Below are 22,645 nucleotides of genomic sequence, written 5' to 3' on the forward strand. Positions count from 1 at the left end.
TACAGGGGCCATCACAGTTATATTAGGTTAGGTTCCTGGAAAAGCTGATGTAAGATGATCCAATGAATGTTGGGCTTATGTTCCTGACCTATGGTCGTATACCCACCACAGAAATTATCATATATACAATAGACTTGTGCATACTGATTTGTACGAATTTTTAAACAAACTTTGCCAATTTCATTATGTTGGACAATTGCCTGAAAACCAGGCAGGAACCCCAACGAAACATATGAAAAACGAAAGTGCCAAATTTGCATTTTGTCGGTTTTTCACCCTCCCTTACTCACGCTCTCTCACACAATGTCTCCCTGCTTTCTTGGCCAATTGCTACTGCGTCCCCTTCTCCTTTTTTCACAGCTCAGCTTCTTGTCTTTCCTGTCTTCTGCATTCTTTCTTCTATTTTCTTTCTTGTTCCACTACTACTCACTATCCAATCTGTTATTCAGGTTTCCCCGGAGTACTTCCGCAAGGGCGGAGCTTATGCACACACTATGTCCACCGATTGGAGGAATGAAGAGATGCCGTCCCAGCAGGGTGCGCCATGGCTCCACCCTTTTGCCGAAGTACTCCAAGAAGCCAGAATAATGCAGATGGATCCGCAGGGGAAGAGAAGTGTTTCTGCACTTCTCCTGCTTCAAGAGAGAATGAATGAGGGTGAGAGACAATAAATGTCATTACCGAATGGAAAAAAACCCCTCTGAATTTCGTCCAAACTGAATGGCCAGTAAGCGAAATTCCTTGTCCGAAAACGAATAGACCAAAAAACAAGCAAAAAAAAAATGTCTAAATCATTTTGGGTCCATGTGCACAAGTCTAATATACAATATGTGATTAATCAAATGATATGAAGTATATACAGTATTATAATATATAATACATCATACAGCTCAAAATTACCAGTACTGCTATACATAATAAACTTGGCAGAATTTTATGTTTTACAGAGCATTTTCATAATAATATGTGTGGTACGGTTGTTTAAATGAACACAACCATGGGGCAACATTAACACTTAAAGTCAATGTGATGTAAATGAGAGTAAGCCATGATATAACTGGAGATCAGGTCTACAATGGAGGCACCGCGTAGCTGTGAGTTACTGTAACTTGTGGATGTAAAATGTATAGTGTCTGAGGGTGTCCGGGATCCATTAACCCGAGATGGAAATGGAAGTCATTTAATACAAACATCACGCATCCTCTCAAAGTCTTCTGAGCTCAATGCGTGCCGAGACGTCTAGGGCCAGTTCTAAGTCCCTGCACGATCCTTAAATAAAAGTCCTTTGTATGTGAACCCTACAGAATCAAGCTATAGGTAACTACCCAATTAAGCTCTGTGGATAGGGGCTCCTGGTGACCCATATGTTTAATGTAAGAGTATTTGAGGGAAATCTGAATTGTTATGAATTGATTCTTCATAGAAGAACCTGCACGTAATAGTTACGTTCCGAAGTTACGTTAAGATGTAACAGGTTACGGGGTCAGGTCCAAAGCTAGTTTCTAGTAAGGAACTCCTCAGCATTTATTATGATCTCACCAACCTCAGGACTTCCCAAGCTGAAGGTGAAGATGGATTGATGAGGTATAGTCTACAAGCCATATTTTGAGACTGGGTGATGTAGAAGTCGCTTTGTTCTCATTTGTCCTGAGCTCAGCTCTCCTGTTGAAGCTGCTTAGGCGCACAGGGTGAAATAAATTATTGGGGGAACATTTATGTTTATATAGGTAAGGTGCTGCGTATGTAACGGATCAGAATGAGTTCTATTAGCAGCCATTTGAAAAGTTACTGGTTTGAAAAGTTACTATTTACCCCAATGATTTGTATGAGAATAAATACTATATTTATCCAATGCTGGGTTTTTTGTTGTTAAAAGATTTAAAGCGCCATCATCTAGCACAAAGAATGCATTTAAAGGATTAGGGTTAAATGCAAAATTAAAGACACACACACACATATCTATCTATCTATCTATCTATCTATCTATATATATATATATACAATGATGTCTGCAAAATTAGTCCCTTTGGATTTTCTTGTCTTCTACATTGAACATATGATGGGGGAGACTTAGAAGTTTAGTCTGCCAGTTTGTTATGGTGCTAGTTTGCACACAGTAAGTGAATAAAAGGCATGATTAGAGTAAGATTTGTTCACGTTTATTGGGACGTCTGGTAGCTGCGCATGCACAATGCCAAATCAGCATACCAGGGAACTTCTCAGCTCCGGCCTTCCCTTGCGGGACGCGGCCAGGACTGCACACTGACCTCGTTGGGGCAGTCCTGCTGACGTTGATGGGAAACACCCCCATTTAAAAGAAAAAATAGGCGGGGAGTGGGGCGTGTCAAGACCCCACTCCCACAACCCGGAGAGTTCCCAGGAATGCAAATCAGGCACTTGCACTAAAGAGGCAAAAGGTCACGTGTTCCATGGAGCACCCATGACATGGCAAAATTGATCAACCTCAGTCCTCCAATGTCCCAGGTAAGCCCCCAAACAAACTAGGCACATGCATTTGTCTTCTTCCGTCCACTTCTCTCCAGCATCAGCTCCGTTAAGCAGGGCCCCGGAGAACTTCCTCAAAAAGGGGCGGAAGCCAGAATAATGCAGACAGTGTTTCTTCTTCTCATTCTCCGCAAATCGCCATACCTGGGAACTCTCTGGGATTGGCCCGGAGATCTCTGGGTGAAGCAGCGCTTCTCTGGGTCAACACCCGAAAACTCTGGGTCGCAGGAGTGGGGTCATGACATGTCCCGCTTCCCGTCCCTTTCCCTTTTAAATGGGGCTGTTTCTCGTGATGTCAGAAGGAACACCCACTGACATCACAGGACCGCCCGACATCAACGGGACCGCCCACAGACATCAACGTTCCCAGGTATGCAAATCACTGCATTATTCCGGCTTCTTGGAGTACTTCCACAAACAGGCAGCGCTACGAGGCACAACACAGGGACAGCCTCTCCCCTGTTCCTCCAATCAGGGGGTCTGAGTGGAGGCTCCGCCCTTTAAATAAATCGCTCCAGGAGGCCTGCTTAACACAGCTGATCCCAGGTAGAAAAGTGCGAAGAAAGAAGGACAAGAAGAGACTAAAAAAGAAGTGGAACTGCAGAAAAAGGAGACATGGACACAGAAGAGGCTGGCGGAGTAGGTAGAGATATTCTTGTGTGTGTCGGGGAAGCAGGAGAAACAACCGCATTTCTGGGAAATTCATGGAATTGGGACCTTTGGATATGAAACAGGTCTATCTTTAAATCTTTACAGGTTTATATATGGTTTAAAATTAAAGTCCTACTTGTACTGGAAAAAACATCAACAGAATATATATATAGCTAAGAGGGGTTTGGTGATAAAAGGGTTACTCTACTATTTTGGGGAATGCACCGATATTATTCTTGCCGTTTCACCTTGGAGCCGCTAGGTGTCGCCCTCGTTCAGTAGAAGTGTGACGCGGACGCTGTCTCTCGCTTCCTCTGTAATTGTAAACGCCGCAGTGCATGTCGGGAGAAGCCGTGTCTCCACGTGGTGTGTATTGTAGCGGCTGGGGTCAGTGACCGGCAGGCAGGCGCTGCTGAGGTGAGAACGGAGGGAGCCGCTGCTTCTAACGCGATCCTTATTAGAATAGCGAAACACAGCAGGGTGTTTGACACCCAAAGCAGCGCTAATAAAGTCATGTGCGGTGTGAGAGTTTCCCATTCACGGATTGCGTGCCGTTTATTTGCAGGCGGTTTCTGGAACCATTTAACGTAATTTAGCTGCCTTTCAACAGGTTAGCCAATGCTAATGGGGGACATACTCCCCAGGAGATGTTTTGTGTAACCAATGTCTCTTTTTTCTGTGTAATGTGTAGTATGCCTATTGAGTGATTCTGATCTGTGATTGGCTGGAGAGTGGCTGTACAGAATATACGATATACAGATTCAGGGATTAGGTTGCCCAGGTCATCCCCAACACGCCAGCCTTTAGTAGACCTAATTTACCAGATATGGCCTTAAAATTATCTTCTGCTTTACAGATGAGTGCCTGTGTCATTGGCTCATGGTCATGTATGTAGCGTGTGAAGCTGCCATGAGGAGTGTATTGAGTGATTACACCGAGTGGAGATAATGGGCTAAAATAGTTTATTCTTGTGACAAATCTGCCTACATTGTCATGGGGGGAATATTTTCTAGGTTTCCACCATTGACCATATAAAAAATATAACACACGTCTGATAAAATAGGAATAAATGTGTTGTGTAACCCATGCGGTTGTAGATAAATCCATACGTTTCCTTTTGCCAATTATGGGCCCCCCGATCCGTTTTCTCCTGCTTCGGTTTATACAAATGGTTAACGTGTACTTAAACTGGTGCCTCCGTTAAGAATGAGCAGTTTTGGTGTTTTCTCGCTGACGACTCGCTCCTGTGATGAGATCATCCGGAGTTCAGTAAGAATCCCAAGTGATATGCAGTGTCGATTAGCATTATCTGCCCCTTTACTGGTTTGAACTATACAGTTGACAGGGCAACCTCAGGTCCTGCAGGAGAATCATACTGGTGTTGGCCCTTGTTGTATAATGAAGTCAGTAAGTTGTGATGGAAAGTCTCTCCTCTTTGCTGACGTTAGTACGCAAGCAGAAGAGCGGACGGCATGGGATCAATGTGTGATTGTAAACTCTTTACATGTCAAATGACATGTAATACTGGAACAGCGTAAGTGTGAAGGAGCAGACATGCCGAATTCTTTTCACACCTAAGAAAAACAAAGTGACTTCCACCGAGTAGTGGTGCTCTTTGGTTTATGAGACCTCTCCACTGGGGGTCTGCGCATGGGGCAGTCATTTTCCGCAGCGGCGGGATTTTGGGCTGATCCTTGGTATAACCTGTCCATGCTGTATGATCCGTTACCCGATGGCGTCTGGCAGGACTCTTTGGAGTCAAACGGAGGGAGCTGGAGGTGTTCGGTTGAGTCACTCATAAAACGTTACTTTCAGCAGTCACGAGTTACACAAGGTTACAAAAGATTAATGTCGAGTAAAACTGCTAGGATGGGTTATCGTAGACTTTCTACAAAGGTCCTTTTTATTTAAGGCTCGTAACTGTCCATTACTCTGTTAAACACTTCCTTTTTATTTATTTTCTTACACGGTAATTATTTTGTGTGTCTGCAGAAGATGGCGAAGAGAGCCAATCATCTTGATTTGGAGAATGCTGAGGCCACGCCTCCGAAGTGTCCCCGGAATGTTGCAGGGGCCCCAGAACCGCCTTTTAACTTCTCAACCCCGGAGAGCCTTTTTGAAAGCTTAATCTCGCCGATAAAAACCGATGAATTCTTCAACGAATACTGGGAGAAGAAACCTCTGCTGATCCAGCGAGATGACCCTGTGACCGCCGCCTTTTACCAGTCCCTGTTCACGCTGTCACAGTTAAAGCGCGTCGCCGGCAAAGGCTTGTCCTACGGAAGGGATGTAAACATTTGCAAATGCCGGAATGGGAAGAAAATCGCCGTGGCCAGACACGGAAAAGCAAGTTACCTTCATCTTATGAAAGACTTTGGCAGCGGAAAAGCAACTATACAGTTCCACCAGCCTCAGCGATTTAATGTAAGTGATTATATAAAAAAAAATCAACCAAAGGCCTGTGTCTCATTTAACTCCTCCCCTAGCAACCTCTACTGAAAGCAGGGAGCATATCTCAGTATGCTTCTAGCACATGCTCAGTACATCTCCCATTCTAATAGGAGTAGCGGCGCTGCTTCAGTGACATCATGGGAGTCTTACTGAGCATGTGCAAGACCTTTACATAGTAATCCGTGCCTCACTTATACACATAGCAGCAGCAACTAATGTGTATGTCTCCCCACATATACACAAAAAGAAATCTAAAATAAATATAAATAAAGCAGTGCTGGATTTACCTCTTCTAATTCCTCTTGAAGTGAGACGCCTCTTTTATATATCTGGATTCAGTAATATATATTTTTAAAAAATACAACAGTGTAATCTTATCTCATCTTAATGGCTTTAATTGTGCTTTTTATGCACTCACATATTCCCAGAGAGTTGTAGTCGTATCACAAATATAGATCTTTCAGGTATCGGCTTTAACTTCACTTGAAATAAATCCCTTCCAATTAGGCTAAAAAAAAAAATGCAGAAGTCATTATCTGATTTTCTTAGGCTTTAATAGATATAGTATCTGAGATATGAAGCTGCGATAATATACTTTTTTAATATACATATATACAGCTGAATCCTGATAAATAAGGGGCATCTCTCATTTGAAGAAAAATCACAAGGGGTAAATCCTACCTTATATACATATATACCGTATTGGCTCGGATATAGGCCGCACCCTAGAAGTTTGGTGCTTTTTTAAAGAAAATTTTATAATAGATATGCTGCCACTCTGTCCCCCCCCCCCACCCGAGATATGCTGACACTCTGTGTCCCCCCCCGAGATATGCTGCCACTCTGTCCCCCCCCACCCGAGATATGCTGCCACTCTGTGTCCCCCCTGAGATATGCTGCCACTCTGTGTCCCCCCCCCCCCGAGATATGCTGCCACTCTGTCGTCCCCCCCCCCCCCCCCCCCGAGATATGCTGCCACTTGAATTCCGTTCCTTGTAATGCTCGAAGTCCGGATTTGCCATTGAATAAGTATTTTTTTCCTTTATAAATGATTATAAGGGTAACGTAGTTTTCTGATGTCTTTTGTTGCAGGACACTTTGTGGCGCATTATGGAGAAGCTGGAATGTTTCTTTGGCACGCTGGTCGGCAGCAATGTATATATTACGCCTCCAGACTCGCAGGGCCTTCCTGCTCACTATGACGACGTCGAGGTAAGAATATCCTTTAACGAGATAGACTGAGTGTTATAAACATCTTGGGCTGAATACCTAGCAGATATACGTATATTCTACGTTATTATACAAAGATGGGTTTATTTACATGGAAGCAAACTATATGCTCTTAAAGGGCTTGTCGTACTAAACACTAATTACTTGCATAGAAAAAAATCTGCATTTGAAGCAAATATGCTGAGAAAAAAAATTATCGTGTGTGTTTTTTTTTTTTCTTCCTGTTTTTGCCCCTTTTTCCTGTCCTACCCCAGGTTTTAAGAGATTATGTATAAGAAGGCTTTTCTGGTGGGGCATGGTGCGGTCATCATGAACAATCTGTTGGTTGCTGTAGTAATTGCACAGTAAATGCTCTTAGTAAATGATGCAATAACCATAGTTACCAATATTCCTGCATTTTTGTCCTGTAAGATTCCCAGGCATTTATAGTTTGCAGGTATGATAGATATCTAAAGACTGACGCTGTATTAAATCACTCAGCTGATGTCGACAAAGGGAATCAGTACTCCGGGTTGACACTAGAGGGCAGCATAACACCTTCTGTTAACATACATTGTAGCCTCTCTCCTAACATGCAAGACATGCCAAGCAGGGGCTTTTGAAAGTCCTGGTGCAGCTTTTAGGCCCCTTCTCCCTCTTGCTGTAGAATATCACTGTATCCACCTGGGTTAAGTAATAAAATCACCAGTGTTAAAGGGGAGAGGTGGGTGTGGGGATCAGGTGGAAAAGAAAGTTGCCGAAGAACAGGAGGGAAACTTCTTTCAATAGAGGAGAACTGTTAGAACAAGAAGTAACATCTGTGCTTCTGTATAAGCAGAATAGCCTCCCAGTAGAAGTGGTAGATTTTATTGCAGTGTGGGAATTTAAATATACATGGTATAGGCATAAAGCTACCTTGAATCTATGACAAGACACAGGGCTGATCAGGGTTTGAGGCTCTACATGAGTAAAAATGGTCAGACTAGATGGGCCTGATCCCATTCCTGTCTTATCCGAGGCAACCGGTCGGCAGTGTTTGCTGGTATGTACTTAGTCGGATATTGTGGCACCAAATGTTTGTGTTCTTCGCACCCTTCATCGGGTCTGTTCTCCAAAAACCCACTGAGTTCTCTTGCTTTTTGAAGTTGTGTTTAACCACTCAGATGTAGCTCACGCTTCATAAACTGAAATGTAAGACCGGAGCACTTCTGTAAAAATTGCCTCGTTATTTCAAATGCAGACAAATTATTCTGTAAAATCTTCTTTTAATAGTCCGCGGTTCCTTCATGGGGTGTAATTTCTATTCTGAGTTCTATTTGGTTTCCTAATCTGTTTTAGAATACCAATCAGAAAGGAATACAAAACGGTATGAAGTCTGAGCTGTAGCTGACATGATTATGATCTGGTCCCAACGCAGTCATGGCGTGCAGTAATATTAATACACGTTGAATGCCCAAATAATGTGCTTTGAGGGGTTTTAATATCAGATTCTTACAATAGAGAAATAACAATGGGCAATATGAAACAATCATACTCACCGCGAGGTCCCCTAAATTTGGAAGCCCCCTTCTAGCTTTTTAAAGGGACGGATGACATCATTTTTTTTCTGCATACGTTCGAATGTTTCATTTAGTGTACATTGTTTTCTTGTATTATTGGCATGCAGGTTGTGTTGATTATCACTAACTAGTGTTCAGCCCATTAGTCTTCAGCAAGGTTTGTTCTCTGTCGTTTAGTGTCTGGTACATGGTGTGAATTTACTTAGCGAGAATCTGTTTGCATCCTACGTGTTTATGCGCTTTCCCCGGTTGCTTTGGTTTTTCTTTTAGTTTTTAATCCAGCGCAGCACATAGCCCAATTATAACTTATATACACCACAGAGTTTCTCAGCAGCCATATTAACAGCCAGATGTTGCCTTTGTATGAATAAATTGGCATTTACCGTTGGGGCGTTTGAGAGGAAATGTGTTTTTCTAACCTTGCTTGCTTGCTTGTGTTTTACCCAGGAAACACAATAAAGAATAGTTATTACTGCACACGGTTTAATTGTTATTCTGGTAATTTTTTGAGATCAAAAGTAACCAGAGTATTGAGGCCAAGTTACTGATCGGCGGAACAGCACTCAGCCGGAATATAGAAGCCCCCGGAACACTACTGCTTGATTCCATTATTGAGTCGCTTGCTGGTTGCAGGCATTGTTTTTGTGCTGGTAAGCAGTATATCTTGTTGAATTGATCAAATTGTTGCCCTATTTCTAGGTTTTTATTCTTCAGCTGGAGGGAGAGAAACACTGGAGGTTGTACGGCCCCACTGTGGCCCTGGCTAGAGAGTACGCTGTGGAGACAGAAGACAGAATTGGGGAGCTGACTCACAGCTTTGTTTTAAAGGTAAAGGACCTCGTATTGGAGACGTGACTGTGTGGTTTGTGTGTAACTGCTCAAGCAAGAGCTCTTGATTAAAGTAAGCGAAAGCCTATTGCAGGTATATTTATACATTACTATACGATGTGTATGTGTGTATATATATATCAATCATATATATCAACAGCTAGTGTGACTCACCTGTTGTCTAACAAGTGCCAAATTCCACAAAAAGGCCCCTTGGAATATCAGGGATTACCCCAAAAGAACATTTTTTGCGCAGCAGTCAGGATGGAAACCAGGACAGCGTTTGTACCGATTGCCCCCACCGCTGACCACTTTGGCCTGGAACGTACATGTTGGCCAGTGTGTTACAAGAACTGAAAAGGAAGAATAAAGTTACTCAAACACAAAATCCTCCTTATTGGCGCACAAGGAATAGGTGACCTTAAAGTCGAAAAAGCGTGCACCAACCTAAACCCGAAACCAGTCCTGCCTGTGTGTGGCTCGAGCTGAGGGGGCTTTTTCTATCAGTGGGTTATAAGCGAGCGAGTGGCACGGTGCGGCCGTAACGTGTGATGGGCTTGGTGATCGATGCGCCGTGTAGCTGTAAACCATCCACGCATTGCATTTTTTTTTTTCTTTTCTTTAAAGCCGGGGGATTTGCTATATTTCCCCAGAGGAGTCATTCATCATGCTCACACCCTTGCTGGGTCATCACATTCCACTCATGTGACCATCAGCACCTACCAGAACAAGTAAGGACACCGCACTTACATTATGGAATGTTTCCCACGTTCATTATGGAAATTCATGCGTTTTCAGAGAACTCATTCAGTCGCACCTGCTGGTTCTGTCTAATGTGTTCATTTAGATTGATGTGATCTGTACGTGCGCCAACCTCCCAAGCTGCTCTTCCTCTAGGTTGCTGAAAGCCGAAGGATGGAAGGAGCAGACACAATTTTTAATGTTCTACGTGAAAGCTGCACCTCTCCCTGTCTCCTCTCTGATAAATCAGCAACACAGTATTATCCTTTTAGTATGAATATTTACACAATGAGCGACATGGCGTCATATATACAATGCTTGTTACGATACACCAGGGCTGATTTATAATGGGGACTAAGCTTAGATTTCTGCATGCTGGAAATTCGAGTTATAGCAATAAAATCCTACTGAATAAGCATCAGCCGTGTTTTTGGCAGCGTTTGTATTTCTAGGGAACTCCTATGAAAATATCAGAGATCCCTTGAATACTATAACAAGTCTTTTCTGCTCTACCTGCCAGACGCCTAGTGATAGATAAGACGTATTATGAATGGTGTTAATTGTCTGGACATCGTGACCAGCGTCTCCTTCTCAGCCGTGCCATGTGCAATCCAAGTTTACCGTTGTCATTTAAAGCCTGAATTAGTAAAAGAGTAAAAAGAAATTCTGTACGCAGACTGTCCGTCTGTTTTACGAGGTTTCAGGGCGACTTGGTGTTCCATAGAGAAATATGACAGTATGTGATTCTGTAAAACTGTTGGCGTGTTTAACCTTTCTTTTGTTTGGTTATCCGTGTTAAAGAACTGTTTACTTCCGATGTTTCCACTAATTGTGAAGCTGGTCTTTGCAATTCAGCTCAGTATTCTGATATTAAATGTTATATTTAATTAAATCATCAATTGTGACTCAATGAGGTCATAGAGATCATTCGTTATCTTCTCGATCTTTCTTAGCCTGGGACGTGGTTAAAAAAAGGTGGTCATCCTCAACCAACATTTGGTCCAGACCTGCAGTAGCTCTTCTAAGATTATCCTCCCGTTTTGATGGGGTTTTCGTAATGACCTAGTCCGTAGCCGCTTGGGATTTCCATTAGGGGAGTGCGCTGCGCTCCTTAGGACACATATATTCTTTGTACAGTATGATGCGACACAGTGATAGGAAACCAAGGGAGCAGCAGAGGTGTACACGAAATGACATATTACAGAACCCATGCAGTTTAATCTCCCTGCTTTTTATGGCTCCCGTTTGCCTGATTTATCACCCATGCGTCTCCTCTTGCTCCCCAGCTCGTGGGCAGACTACTTGCAAGACGTGCTCCCTGGCATTCTGTGTGATGCAGCGAAGGATGATATTGAACTGAGGCGCGGCATCCCACGGCGTCAGTTAATGGTACGTGGTTGAAAGAAGAAAGATCTTACAGGTTCCAGGGTTTAGGAAGCTTATGCTCTCTGCCCATATCTGTCATGTTGTGTTTTTCTCAATGTATACACTGCATGTTTTGTGTACGTGTGGGCATCACTTTCCACAGGTTTGACTTAATGTTTGTATGCATATCGGTCTGTAATGTGCTCTTGTAGATTTCAGTGGTTCTCCTCGGGGGTGGGGATTTGGCTCCTCTGAATCTCCTTTAGGCTGTGGGGGGAAGGACATTAAAAGGTTGAGCCAAAATGATGGAGACTGGGGACTCTGGATCTCACCTCATGTCCTGCAATGACGGCGGCACCCTGGGCTAAAAAAAATAAAATGGCAGATTCTGGTCAGAAATGATCATAAACTAAGTATGTAACATTTTTAATTTTCTAAAATAAAAATATACTCAAATTACACTTTTTGGTATATTAAACATGGATTCAGAACAATGTTTTTGTATTGGTAACGCAAAAGAAGGCAAGGTTTCACTTACTTTCACTGTATCTATTTTGTTTGGTTCAGCAAGTTAATTCATCCCATGCTATAGATCACCTGCGTGTGGTTCTCTCCAGCTTGGTCAGTAGACTGGGAACCCACGAGGAGATACGGTCTAGTGGCATGATCCAGGACTTCATGGGAAGTAGATTGCCTCCGTTCCCAGAAGCCGGATCCCAGATTCTGGCAGACGAAGACACTACGGTTTCAGGAAATGCAGGTTTGTTCTGTAAATCTATATTTCCAGTTAATTGCTAAGGGCTCTATTTTCCTAATGCTGGTATTGTTTGAAATAATACAATCCGTAATCACAGTGGGGTTTCATTTAGGATAGTTTGGGTGGACCGGGCCCTGAGATTCAGGGGGATCTAAGTACTCTTGCTAAGTTTAGAGAAAATGTCCAAAGTGTGTCCTTGGATTTTGGCCGAGCATGTGGGGACTGGGCCAAATTCATGGGCCAAATGGTTTGAACACAGTGATGAATTGTAATTTGCCACAATTTATTAGTACAGCCCTGAATCTACTTAGTATAAAGTCACCATATCCATAGACGCGATATTCCATCGCTGGTGACACTTTATATATACATTGTGCTGGCAAAATGACTGCCAAGTGTATGTATACATGCTAAAGTGTCAGTGCAGGCTCACCATGATGCCGTCTACACAAAACATTGTATGACATGTCGGAATGGAAAGCGCAAGCTGCCTAAGCGGCGCGCTAATTGTCCGTTGCTGGACATTAGTTATATAACAGGGGTCCCTAAAAGGTCAGGAAAGTTAAGGCATAAAGCTTTGGCGGGCTAGGTTAGCTAAATCTAATTCTAGGTTGCTGGGCAGGCGGTTTATTTAGCGCAGCTTATTTAAGGGGTAAAGGTCGCCTCAGTGTTGAGGTGGATAGAGGCTTGGTGTTACACAATCTGGCTGAGAAAGGGGCGGATTGTATTTGGTGTATTATATATAAGAAGTTATTTGGTTATTACGTTAAATGGTTTTGGTTGTTAATGCCTCTTATACCCTTTTAAATAAAGCTACGGCCAATTTTATCCAATTTACAATTCTGTGTCTGGTTATTTTATTGATTTGTTAGGGGTTAATATGTACATGCAATGGACAAGGATTATGGGTACACACAGCCTACAAGGCAGCCATGTATCCATACATGTCATATTAATATATACACGCGGAGTTATGTCTAATGTGAGTATTATACAGTTCCTGATTCTAAATGTTTTCTTGTATTTGTCTAGTGGCTGCTCCACCAAAGCTTGACAGTTTAATCAAACTTCGGTACCCCGATCACACGGCCATCAGTGTAGATAATGTTCCCAAAACTTCGGTGAGTACGTGTGGGTTATAAAAACTTAACTGGCCACAAAACGCAATGTGATTTGGACGCCTATTTCGATAATTTTTTTGTACCAAAATATATCTATAAATGCTTTTCTTTTGCCCTTAACCCTAAGTGTTTACCCTAATGAGAGTTTATGAGCAATTCTACATATTCCGCACATAAAATGCATGGCTCTACTCGGCTTTTCTGTCCCGCTTAACATCACGATTATATAAATGTCATATTATACATATATTTGGTGTTCTCTCTGTAATATAACGGTACACGCTAAGTGTGTTTCTGGCTTGTCTGAAGCCGGCCAAGAGCGCGGATTACTTTTCGTAATGACTGGGGTAATACATCGCCCGGGACGGGCATAAACGCTTGTAATATCAGTGCGTGTGAAATAAATGGTAATCAGTGTAGGGAGTAAAAGGTATATACCTGGAAATTCTTCTCTTCTAACTCTAGAACAGCAGATTGTGTGTAAAGCGTATAGAATTTGGCATGACTTCGTGTTGGGAATAGACTGGCTTTAGGGCACTTAAAGATTTAGTTGTAGGGGAACGTATGGACACTAGAGGGGGCTATTTTCTAAGACTTTGGCCAAGTTTCCCAAAATGATTTCAGATCCCTTTGGCTTTTAAGCTAAAATATATTATAACTTTAGTATTGTGTACGTTTTAAATACATTACGGTGTCTATAGTGTTTGAGGCATTCTGCAGAATTCTACCATGCGCGTTCATTCTAGCCAGTGTTTGACCCATGAGCTGTGTTTAAGAACAACTGGCCCACGATCTAGATTATCCCCTGTAGCCCAAAGCAAAACATTTCAGCCGATTCTCCGATACATGTTTGCACGTTTCATCATATGGTTGTAAACCGCATTTGCAGCCTCATACCCACAGATCTGTCTCTGTCCGTTACTGGGAGGGAACCGACGGCCCGTCAGCTGTATTCTTTCTTTAGAAAGAACTCCCTGTGCTTTGAGAAGTGTGTATGTGTGTGTGTGTGTGTGTGTATATATATATATATATATATATATATATATATATATATATATATAATGAGATTTGTTTAAAGAGCATGTTGGCTGCATTTACCAAAACTTTTATTTCCTCTTTTATTTAAGGACACGGCCTCAGAATTAATGGTCTATGTATACCATTCGCTTAAGAACGAGCGGGGAACACACATGATGGAAATTCAAGAGGATTCTCGCCCTGTACGTATTTAATGTAAATTATTGCATACTGCAACTAGTGCCGGGTCATCAAAAAATACTATCCAACATCTCTGATTGGATCGTTCCATAGTATGTAATATGTGATGCTCCAACACACCTGTCACTTTGATAAGTTATATATAATGGACAAATATATCCGTATGTGTTCCCTCACTGAGAAAACGCCTGGTTAACTCATACAGTCGAATTGCCATGTGTGTTCTTTACATGTAGAGCTACTTCTCACTGAACTTTTACGGTGTGAGATGGGTGCACACGCCTGTGGCGACTGATGGATTAGCAACATGCTGACAGACATTATATATGCCCAGTAAATAAGGAAGGACTGACATTGCTTTATGCTTTGTACAAACTTTAGCACCAAGCGGGACTGCATCTTGAAAGGCAGGCAGGAGAAACACAGCATGTATCATCCTGTTGTCATTGTTTTATATTCGTCAGCCAATATATGTTTGCAGAATTCCCCGAGTGCATGTAAGAGTAAGAAAAATATCTCTCCCGCGGGGGAAATATCCGTGTTTTACGAGCTGGCCTGCATTCTCTGTCTTTTAAGAGGAGCCGGTTCTGCCTGCTGCACCTGATCTATGCCGCTGGAAGGGACCGACGGCTGCCCTCGCCTGTAATCGGTAGCCGGCAGAGGGGAGTGTTGCCTCGCCAGCAATGTCAGTAATTCCTTCTGTAAGAAGTGCAGTTTCAGAAGCAGGGCTTATTCACTTAAATTGGGTTTCATCCCATTTAACCCTTGTCAGTGAGAAGGGATGCAGTCCTGACCAGCAGGGTCACCCGTTTGGAAATGGGGAGATGACGTTAGCGGCTGTTCTACAGAATGGGCTAAATCTCTTTCTCGCTTTCCCCAGGTCAGCGGCCTGCGGTTCCCTCTGTCGTATATGACCGCCTTACGAGAAATCTGGGCAGCCGGTCACATGCGCGTTAAAGACTTATCCCTGGTCAGTGACCACGACAAAGAAAATCTGGCGGTGTCTCTTTGGGCTGAAGGTCTTGTCGCAGTTATCCCGGCACAGGAACCGTCCACGGATTGAGTCACGGAAACCACCTCCTTAGTCTTGGCTGCTATCCCTGATTGGGGAGAAAAACACTTCGGCTCCATCAAGCAAAAAATTTTTTTCTTAATAAGTGCCTTAACTTTTTATCATTTTAGTAAATATGTAACTATATTTATAACATTGTGATTACATGACTGAAACATCGCCTTTTTGGTAAAATACACAAAATGTGGCTTTTTTTTTTATTAGTGTTTAAAGTGAATTAACTGTTTGTTCTCAAATCTGGTATTTTTAAATTGGGGATACTCAGCAGCCATGTTTCATATATTGAATTTACAAGCGTTATGAATACTGTGTATCAGTAATGGCAGCCATCCAGGACTGTTTTAAATGATTATTCCTCCCCATTGCGGTTTAATTCACTTTTTTTTTTTTTTTGGTGGGATGTTATTAATTCAGGGGGTGGCAAGTGAGTTCAGAAAAGGGAAATTAGTTTTTGTATGATTTGCGCTACATTTTAGCAGATTCATCTTGGTTCAAATAGAGAAGAACATTCCACCTATTCCACTTTTCTCCTTACTACGAGTTAAAATGAGAATGTAGGGACTGGCTCAGTGACTCGAGCCATTTGGGTTTTGTAGAATACGTACAGGTATGTTTAGTTGAGCTACAGGCTGTGGTAATGTATGTAAAATATTAATAGATGGATCCAGGTTTTAGTAATCTGCGGCTCGGTCTTTCCTACACGCAGGTGATACTGTTTCACGATTGTGAATAACCCGTATGAATGTTACACGCCAGGGAGCAGTCATCTTAACTCCCCGTTCTCAGCGTGTGAGTTTTAGGCCCGTTACGCTCAATGCGGACACGCTAGATAATTTTAATAAGTTCCATTACTCTAGAACTTCTTGAATTCTTTTTGGCGCAGCGGCTGCAGACTGTAAGCTCTCTGCACACACAACGCCCTGGAAGCTCCCACAGAACTGGTTTATCGCGAATATGGAGCTGGAGCGATTAAAAGGCACAACAAATTCTTTCTATTTTACATTTTAAATAATGTATTCATTCTTCTCTGCTGTTTTCTTTAAAGGGCAGGCCTCATTTTTATTTGTCTCTGTTAAGTCTGGCTTGTATGTAGGTTGATCACCTGAGCGGATCGAGCCAGGTAGATAAAACTTAAGTGGAATGTGCGTTGTGAGAATTTAGCGTATAAATGAATATTAAATTCAGCAGTTCTGACCCATTTAATTGGTACGTGTATAAATGTGACCTTATATGCCAGTCAAGGCAGGCAATTAGTTTGAAAAAGGAGCTCATGCTGATACCGTTCTGGGGCTATTTGTCACGGTTTTTAACACGTTTCTCCTAATCAATACATCTACGCCCAGCACACGTTGGTTATACAGTCGTGAACACTGCTTGGCTCCAAGGTTCAAAGCTCCCCCCCATTAAACTTGAATGGTATTTTTCACCGTAGACAGTGTGAGATATCGTGGGTCTGCTGCCCCCCCGTGAATGGTTGCCAGCATATTCAGGTTTAACTGGATTCCATATGTCTTCAGGTAACAATTTCTAGCCACGGCTGGAGAGTGAACACGCATGGAGCCTATAACTGATCTGTACCTGAGAAATGCTGCTGGTGACCCAGTGAATGTTATGACCCCAATGCTTCAGTTCAGAGCAGCACCCAACACTCTGGGGGTTATTTAGTGTGTGTGTGTGTGGGGGGGGTGACTATGTTATGAATGACCAACCGCAGTGAGCTTTAGCCATAGGGAGAGCTTGGCTAGCCTTGTACCATGCATGTAGATAAATGAGAGAGAGTGTTGTCAAGTACTTCACTCTCGGAAGTTCCAGAACTAAATATTTCTGTATTTTGGTGAATTGTGTTCCGGGCCGATTGCATTAACATATTTTAATTAAATAATTTCTAGCAACTTCTGTTCCCTGGTCTGGTTATTTGCCGTTTTGAGCATGCTGCTGGTGTTAATTGAATGGATCTCTGGCAGGTGTGTGCATTTGTGGAGTTGTCATTGCCGTTATGACTAGTGTTATATTGTGTTACAGCGAGGTATATGCAATGAATATTTCTTTGCTAAGAGACATGCAGTGCTGTCTTTGGTGTTTCAGTAGTAATGTAATGACCTGGTCATAGCAGCAGAAACATCAGATAAATACTCGTATACAACGTGTGTTCAGTTTTACTCTTTGGACGATTGCGGAGAAGGGGTGAATACGGAATGATCTTTGGTTTGTGTGCAACAGGCCTAGATCGGTAAATTTTGTACATACAGGTGGAAGCCCTAGATAGGTGGCTTTTCTCTCGGGATGACCGATGTGGTCAGGGCCCGCTGCTGTGCGTTCCACCAAACTCGACTTTAGCATCTTCCCGGCTCAAACACGACACAGAGCGGATTCTTTACGGCAATGCTAATAAAGTCCGTTCATCTGTATGTTCTGCCTGGGTGAACGCTCTATTGTTTACAACAGCATATATATATATATATATATATATATATATATATATATATATATATATATATATATATATATATGTGTGTGTTTTTAAACAGAAAAAGAAAAAGCTTTTGTAGTTCTTGGTATCAAAGGCACAAGTCATATTTGTAATGTAAAATCTTTTTCTAGCCATCTCAGGAGACCACTAGGACAGTAGAAGGCTGAATAGACAACACTCTATTCACTAAAGGGGGAGTTCAACATTTCACTATATCTATACATTATAAAGAGCCAGTCCCAACGAACTTCTTGTGCTGAGTTGGCCCTGCTTCATGTATAGGTAGTGTGTGAAAATGCTTAAAACATGAATCACTGATTGTTATCCATTTTACAGGGCCAACTCAGCCCTTCTCTGAATAAGAACTCGCTAGGGATGCCTATGATAATGCAAAATGGAGAGCAAAATATTCAGCTCTCCTACCGACTCAATCGTCACATTAGAAAGGAGTGGGCAGAATGTGAAATAAGTGTGTAGGTTAACTTATGGGCTAAAACAAAACATCGGAGTACATTAAAACTTATCGTTCTTTTTATTTAGAAATGACCGGTATAACATCACACAATATACACATTATACATCCTTTAGCAAGTCGTCACTGACAGTCACCAACAAGAGCTGATACATTCAATTTACAGGAGAGGTAGGCTATTTATACTACTGTGTATATACCGTATTGGCTCGGATATAGGCCGCCCCCTAAAAGTTTGGTGCTTTTTTAAAGAAAAAGTTTTTTTCTTTAAAAAAGCACCAAAAAAACATGCTGCCACTCTGTCCCCCTCCCCGAGATATGCTGCCACTGTCCCCCTCTGCCCCCCGAGATATGCTGCCACTGTCCTCCTCCCCCCGAGATATGCTGCCACTGTCCTCCCCCCCCGAGATATGCTGCCACTGTCCTCCCCCCCCGAGATATGCTGCCACTGTCCTCCTCCCCCCGAGATATGCTACCACTGTCCTCCCCCCCCAAGATATGCTGCCACTGTCCCCCCCCCCCCCCCCCCCGACTTACCGGACGGTCCGCACGATGCGCTTAGACAACCTCCTGTGCCGACACCCCCCCCGTGGGAAGTGCTGGCAGGGGAGGCTGTCTGAGCGTATCGGAGAGTAGGATGCAGGTCCCCTGCACCGCTGCGGGGGATCTGTATCCTAACCCCGCTGCCTGCCCGGCGCCCGGAACTGCATGTCCCGGGCGTCGGGCGCTAGACCCCGAATATAGGCCGCACCCCCACTTTAAAGACTTAAAGTGGGGGGAAAAAAAGGGCGGCCTATATTCGAGCCAATACGGTATATATTCCATACAAAAAGATTGGACTTTTATCCATGTTTCAAAGAAAGCTAAATATTTTACACAGTTACTTTTGAGCCTCTATAGACTTTATAAAACATTTGGATCCATTACTAATTTACAAGCTTGTTTAGAAATGTACATGAAATATTAGGTATTCATTCTTCATATTATCAAATGTTGCGGTAGGGTGTTATTTCCGAAATGCAGGACTCTACGATAATGCTCGAGTGATACCCAACCCGGTCCTCAAGACACACTAACGGTCCAGGTATTATAAAACTCCCTAAAGGAAAATAATGCCCCCCTGTTAATTTACCCAAAGGAATTGCTTGGCAGCCATTACTGTAGGGTAACTGGACTACAACCCCCAGAGGGCTCAAACACTGAGTTTTTTTTTGTGATGAAGCTCTGAGCCAAATAAGTCTCTTTGGTATTATTTTAACTTATATACGCTACTAGCCTCACTCAGAATCACTGAGTACAGCAGAGCAGATGTTACTGCCAAGGACACCAATAGTGTTTAAAGACCATATTGAGGCAGCATTACACCCAGGGTTATTATTAAAAACGATTTACATATAAAGAAACGGTGGAAGACAAACTCTAGGACAGGCTGGAAATAATAGGCATTATATTTGGTGTTCCGGGTTATGTAGGCTGTCCCTCTCTCTAATTATACCCCCCAAAAACAGCACAGACCTCTATTGATTATACAGCCCCCTGGGCTGGTCAATAGAGATCAGTGGATAACCCCAACCAGCCGATGATTCTCACAAAAATGAGCAATATTTACCTACACTCACCAATTCACACGACTAGATATCAGGGTATAGTTATGTGTAAATGTGCCATCTTAGAACAAGGGGCCGCTGTATAATATATACAATATAATATAAGGCAGTGACTGACTTCACTGAAATTTAAGAGTAATTAGTCGGTACATCCAGCCATGAACTACAAAGTCAGGTTTTTCATAGCTGGAAATATTCTGAGCAGAAGCCCGGAATTTGCAGACACGATTACCATTCAGCTGCTTCCTGTCTCTCTCATACAATAAAATCCAAAAGAGCTCTGAAGATGTGTTCCAGATTTTCTAAACGTTACTGCATGTTGTTTCCTTTACACTAACTCAATATCTGACATCTACAGGAACCTCACAAGGTCCAAAAACATCTGAGCGGTTTAAGTTTCCCTTTTACTGCTATCATAGCTAATTTAACAATTTCACTGCAAAAAAAATCCGTGCAGATTGAAGCTATCGTATGAATATGTGAATGAACGGGCAGGTGGGCAAATAATTCATGCTTAATACAGAACATTCTTCATTCCCTACACACACAATATCTGTAGCATGAAAACATGTTGAATAAAGAAAACAATAGCTTATTCTCTGTACATTCTAAGAGTAGTAGTACACTTAATGTTCCAGTTCCTTTTGTTTTCCTAATTCATCAAATGTATGTATATGTAAGTAAATGGATTTGAGACCTCACGACTTATACAGCCCTTATATGCACATATTCATTCTTTGGGTTTATAAACCCAAAGTGAGCCAAAAGCTGAATCCAAGTTTACATATGTACACACATACATTATATCCAGGTTTTTTATTATATAAATATAGATTTAAATATACAGTACATATATACTACATCCATAAAATTCACAAGAAGAAAAGACCAAAATTGTGGCCCGAGATATATGCATTGAATACATTTCCCATTCACCTACCGGTAAGCCCTGACCTCATACAGTTCTGGAAATAAATCGGCAAACAGTGGTCAGAAAGAGGTACAAATCAGATGAACAAAAAAATAACGAAATGTTAGCTACTTGCCCAGTATGATTTTTTTTTGTATCAGATGGCGTTTTCTGTTCTGTACAAAACACACATTGTCTGCCGAATTTAACACTTTTGAAACTAAATGCAGCAAAAATTGTTCCAAACCCTTCCCAAAATTAATTCTTTAATCTTCTAAAACGTTCCTGCAAATGCTCAGCTGTCATGACAAAATAGAAGGCACTTATAGGGTGTTGCCATAGAAACTGAAAAAGCTTCCTAAAAGTTTCAGCATTATTTTAGGCGATCGAACGTGTTATAGCAGAAAGAATGAATCAAAAGATCTAGGGCTTAATTCGAAAGCACAGTTAATGCAGAACACCTCGAGGACAACAACGTAACAATATGTGATGATCGCAATCTCATATTATGAGTACATCATTGTATTGTTGTGGTGTGTGCTCTCTAGATACTCAGTGTTCAGATGTTAAAATAGGAGGTGACACATACCACAACCAGGAACTTAGCCGAGTCTCAGCCCTTTCCAAAACACGACTATTTGAATTGCTAGGCCCGCTGAGCAGATGAACCCAACAGACTATGCTAATAAAACAAAGATTACACCTGACAGTTCCCTGGCACGGTACGCAGACGGATAGTGGCAGCTAAAACCAACAGATTCGGTTTTTGCCTCTGGTTTGAGCACGTAGAAAAACGCATGTCTAGGCAAATTTAAATCCATTGCCTTGGGCGTCCGCCAGGCAGGTTTATTAAATTTCAGTCCAGTGGGATATGACTTCAGTAGTTTTCTTTTTCCACAGAGTAATTTCAATTATTTCCATAAGACATGAAGGTCATAGTGTTCCCCTTGCCATCTCCCCCTTCACAGTATTTCAATGTCCCATTTCTGGGTGGCTTCATCTTCTTGGACCCTGTTCATCACTGCGTAATTTTGATCGTAGAAATTGCCTCCTAATAAAAAAATAAGAACAAATAAAAAGAAGTAATATCTGCTGTTAGAGTTATTTAAAGTTTGCTTTCTTTATCTATAAAGGTGTTCGGTCGACACAGAGGATTAAATAGTATGTCCCCCAACTTAATACGATATTAGGTTGTACTTAATATTGTTTAATATACACTGTGAGAGATAAACATATTCAAAAAATATCTCAGCGGATCTTACCTTTCACATCTAGAACGAGGTCATCACTTATATATGATGTAATTGTTCCGTCTTTGTTGATCCTCCATTTCTGTCTGGGTTGTCCATTTTCAGTCCATAGAGACACTTTTGACCCAGGCAAGTTTTTACCTCCTATGACATCTAAGCATGAATGATTTGCCTGGAAATAAAACAAGTATTTAAAATCAATAACAAGTCACTAAACAGAAAAAGAAGTCCCTGCATATAGACAATGGGATTTATTCACTAAATGAAGAGTTGATAGGAGAGTTTGCATGACTGTTTTCCCAAGACATTACTCTTTATGACGGGACAACACTAGCAAACTTTTCCAGCTAGAAGGGCTGAGCTGGCCCTGCATTAAGCATAATTCAATGAGTAAGGTCTGGTTTAATACATACAAGATCAGCCAAGCTCTTCCTGCTGCAGAAGCTCACTGGGGTTGGC

The 22,645-nt window shown here is 42.1% G+C and overlaps 1 protein-coding gene across 1 annotated transcript; it reads left to right on the forward strand.

The window, feature by feature from the left end:
• Window positions 1–5,151: 5,151 nt before the first annotated feature.
• Window positions 5,152–15,468, forward strand: LOC149285294 (ribosomal oxygenase 2-like). Its single transcript, XM_089495524.1, has 9 exons — window positions 5,152–5,580; window positions 6,700–6,819; window positions 9,075–9,203; window positions 9,831–9,934; window positions 11,231–11,333; window positions 11,877–12,069; window positions 13,099–13,187; window positions 14,315–14,407; window positions 15,286–15,468. Exons 1-9 carry the CDS (start codon window positions 5,152–5,154, stop codon window positions 15,466–15,468), a joined length of 1,443 nt encoding a protein of 480 aa, XP_089351650.1.
• Window positions 15,469–22,645: the final 7,177 nt, after the last annotated feature.

This window comes from Sceloporus occidentalis, unplaced genomic scaffold (genome assembly GCF_023333645.1).
Source record: "Sceloporus occidentalis isolate IW3139 unplaced genomic scaffold, rSceOcc1.0.p SCAF_81, whole genome shotgun sequence".
Lineage (NCBI taxonomy): Eukaryota > Metazoa > Chordata > Lepidosauria > Squamata > Phrynosomatidae > Sceloporus > Sceloporus occidentalis.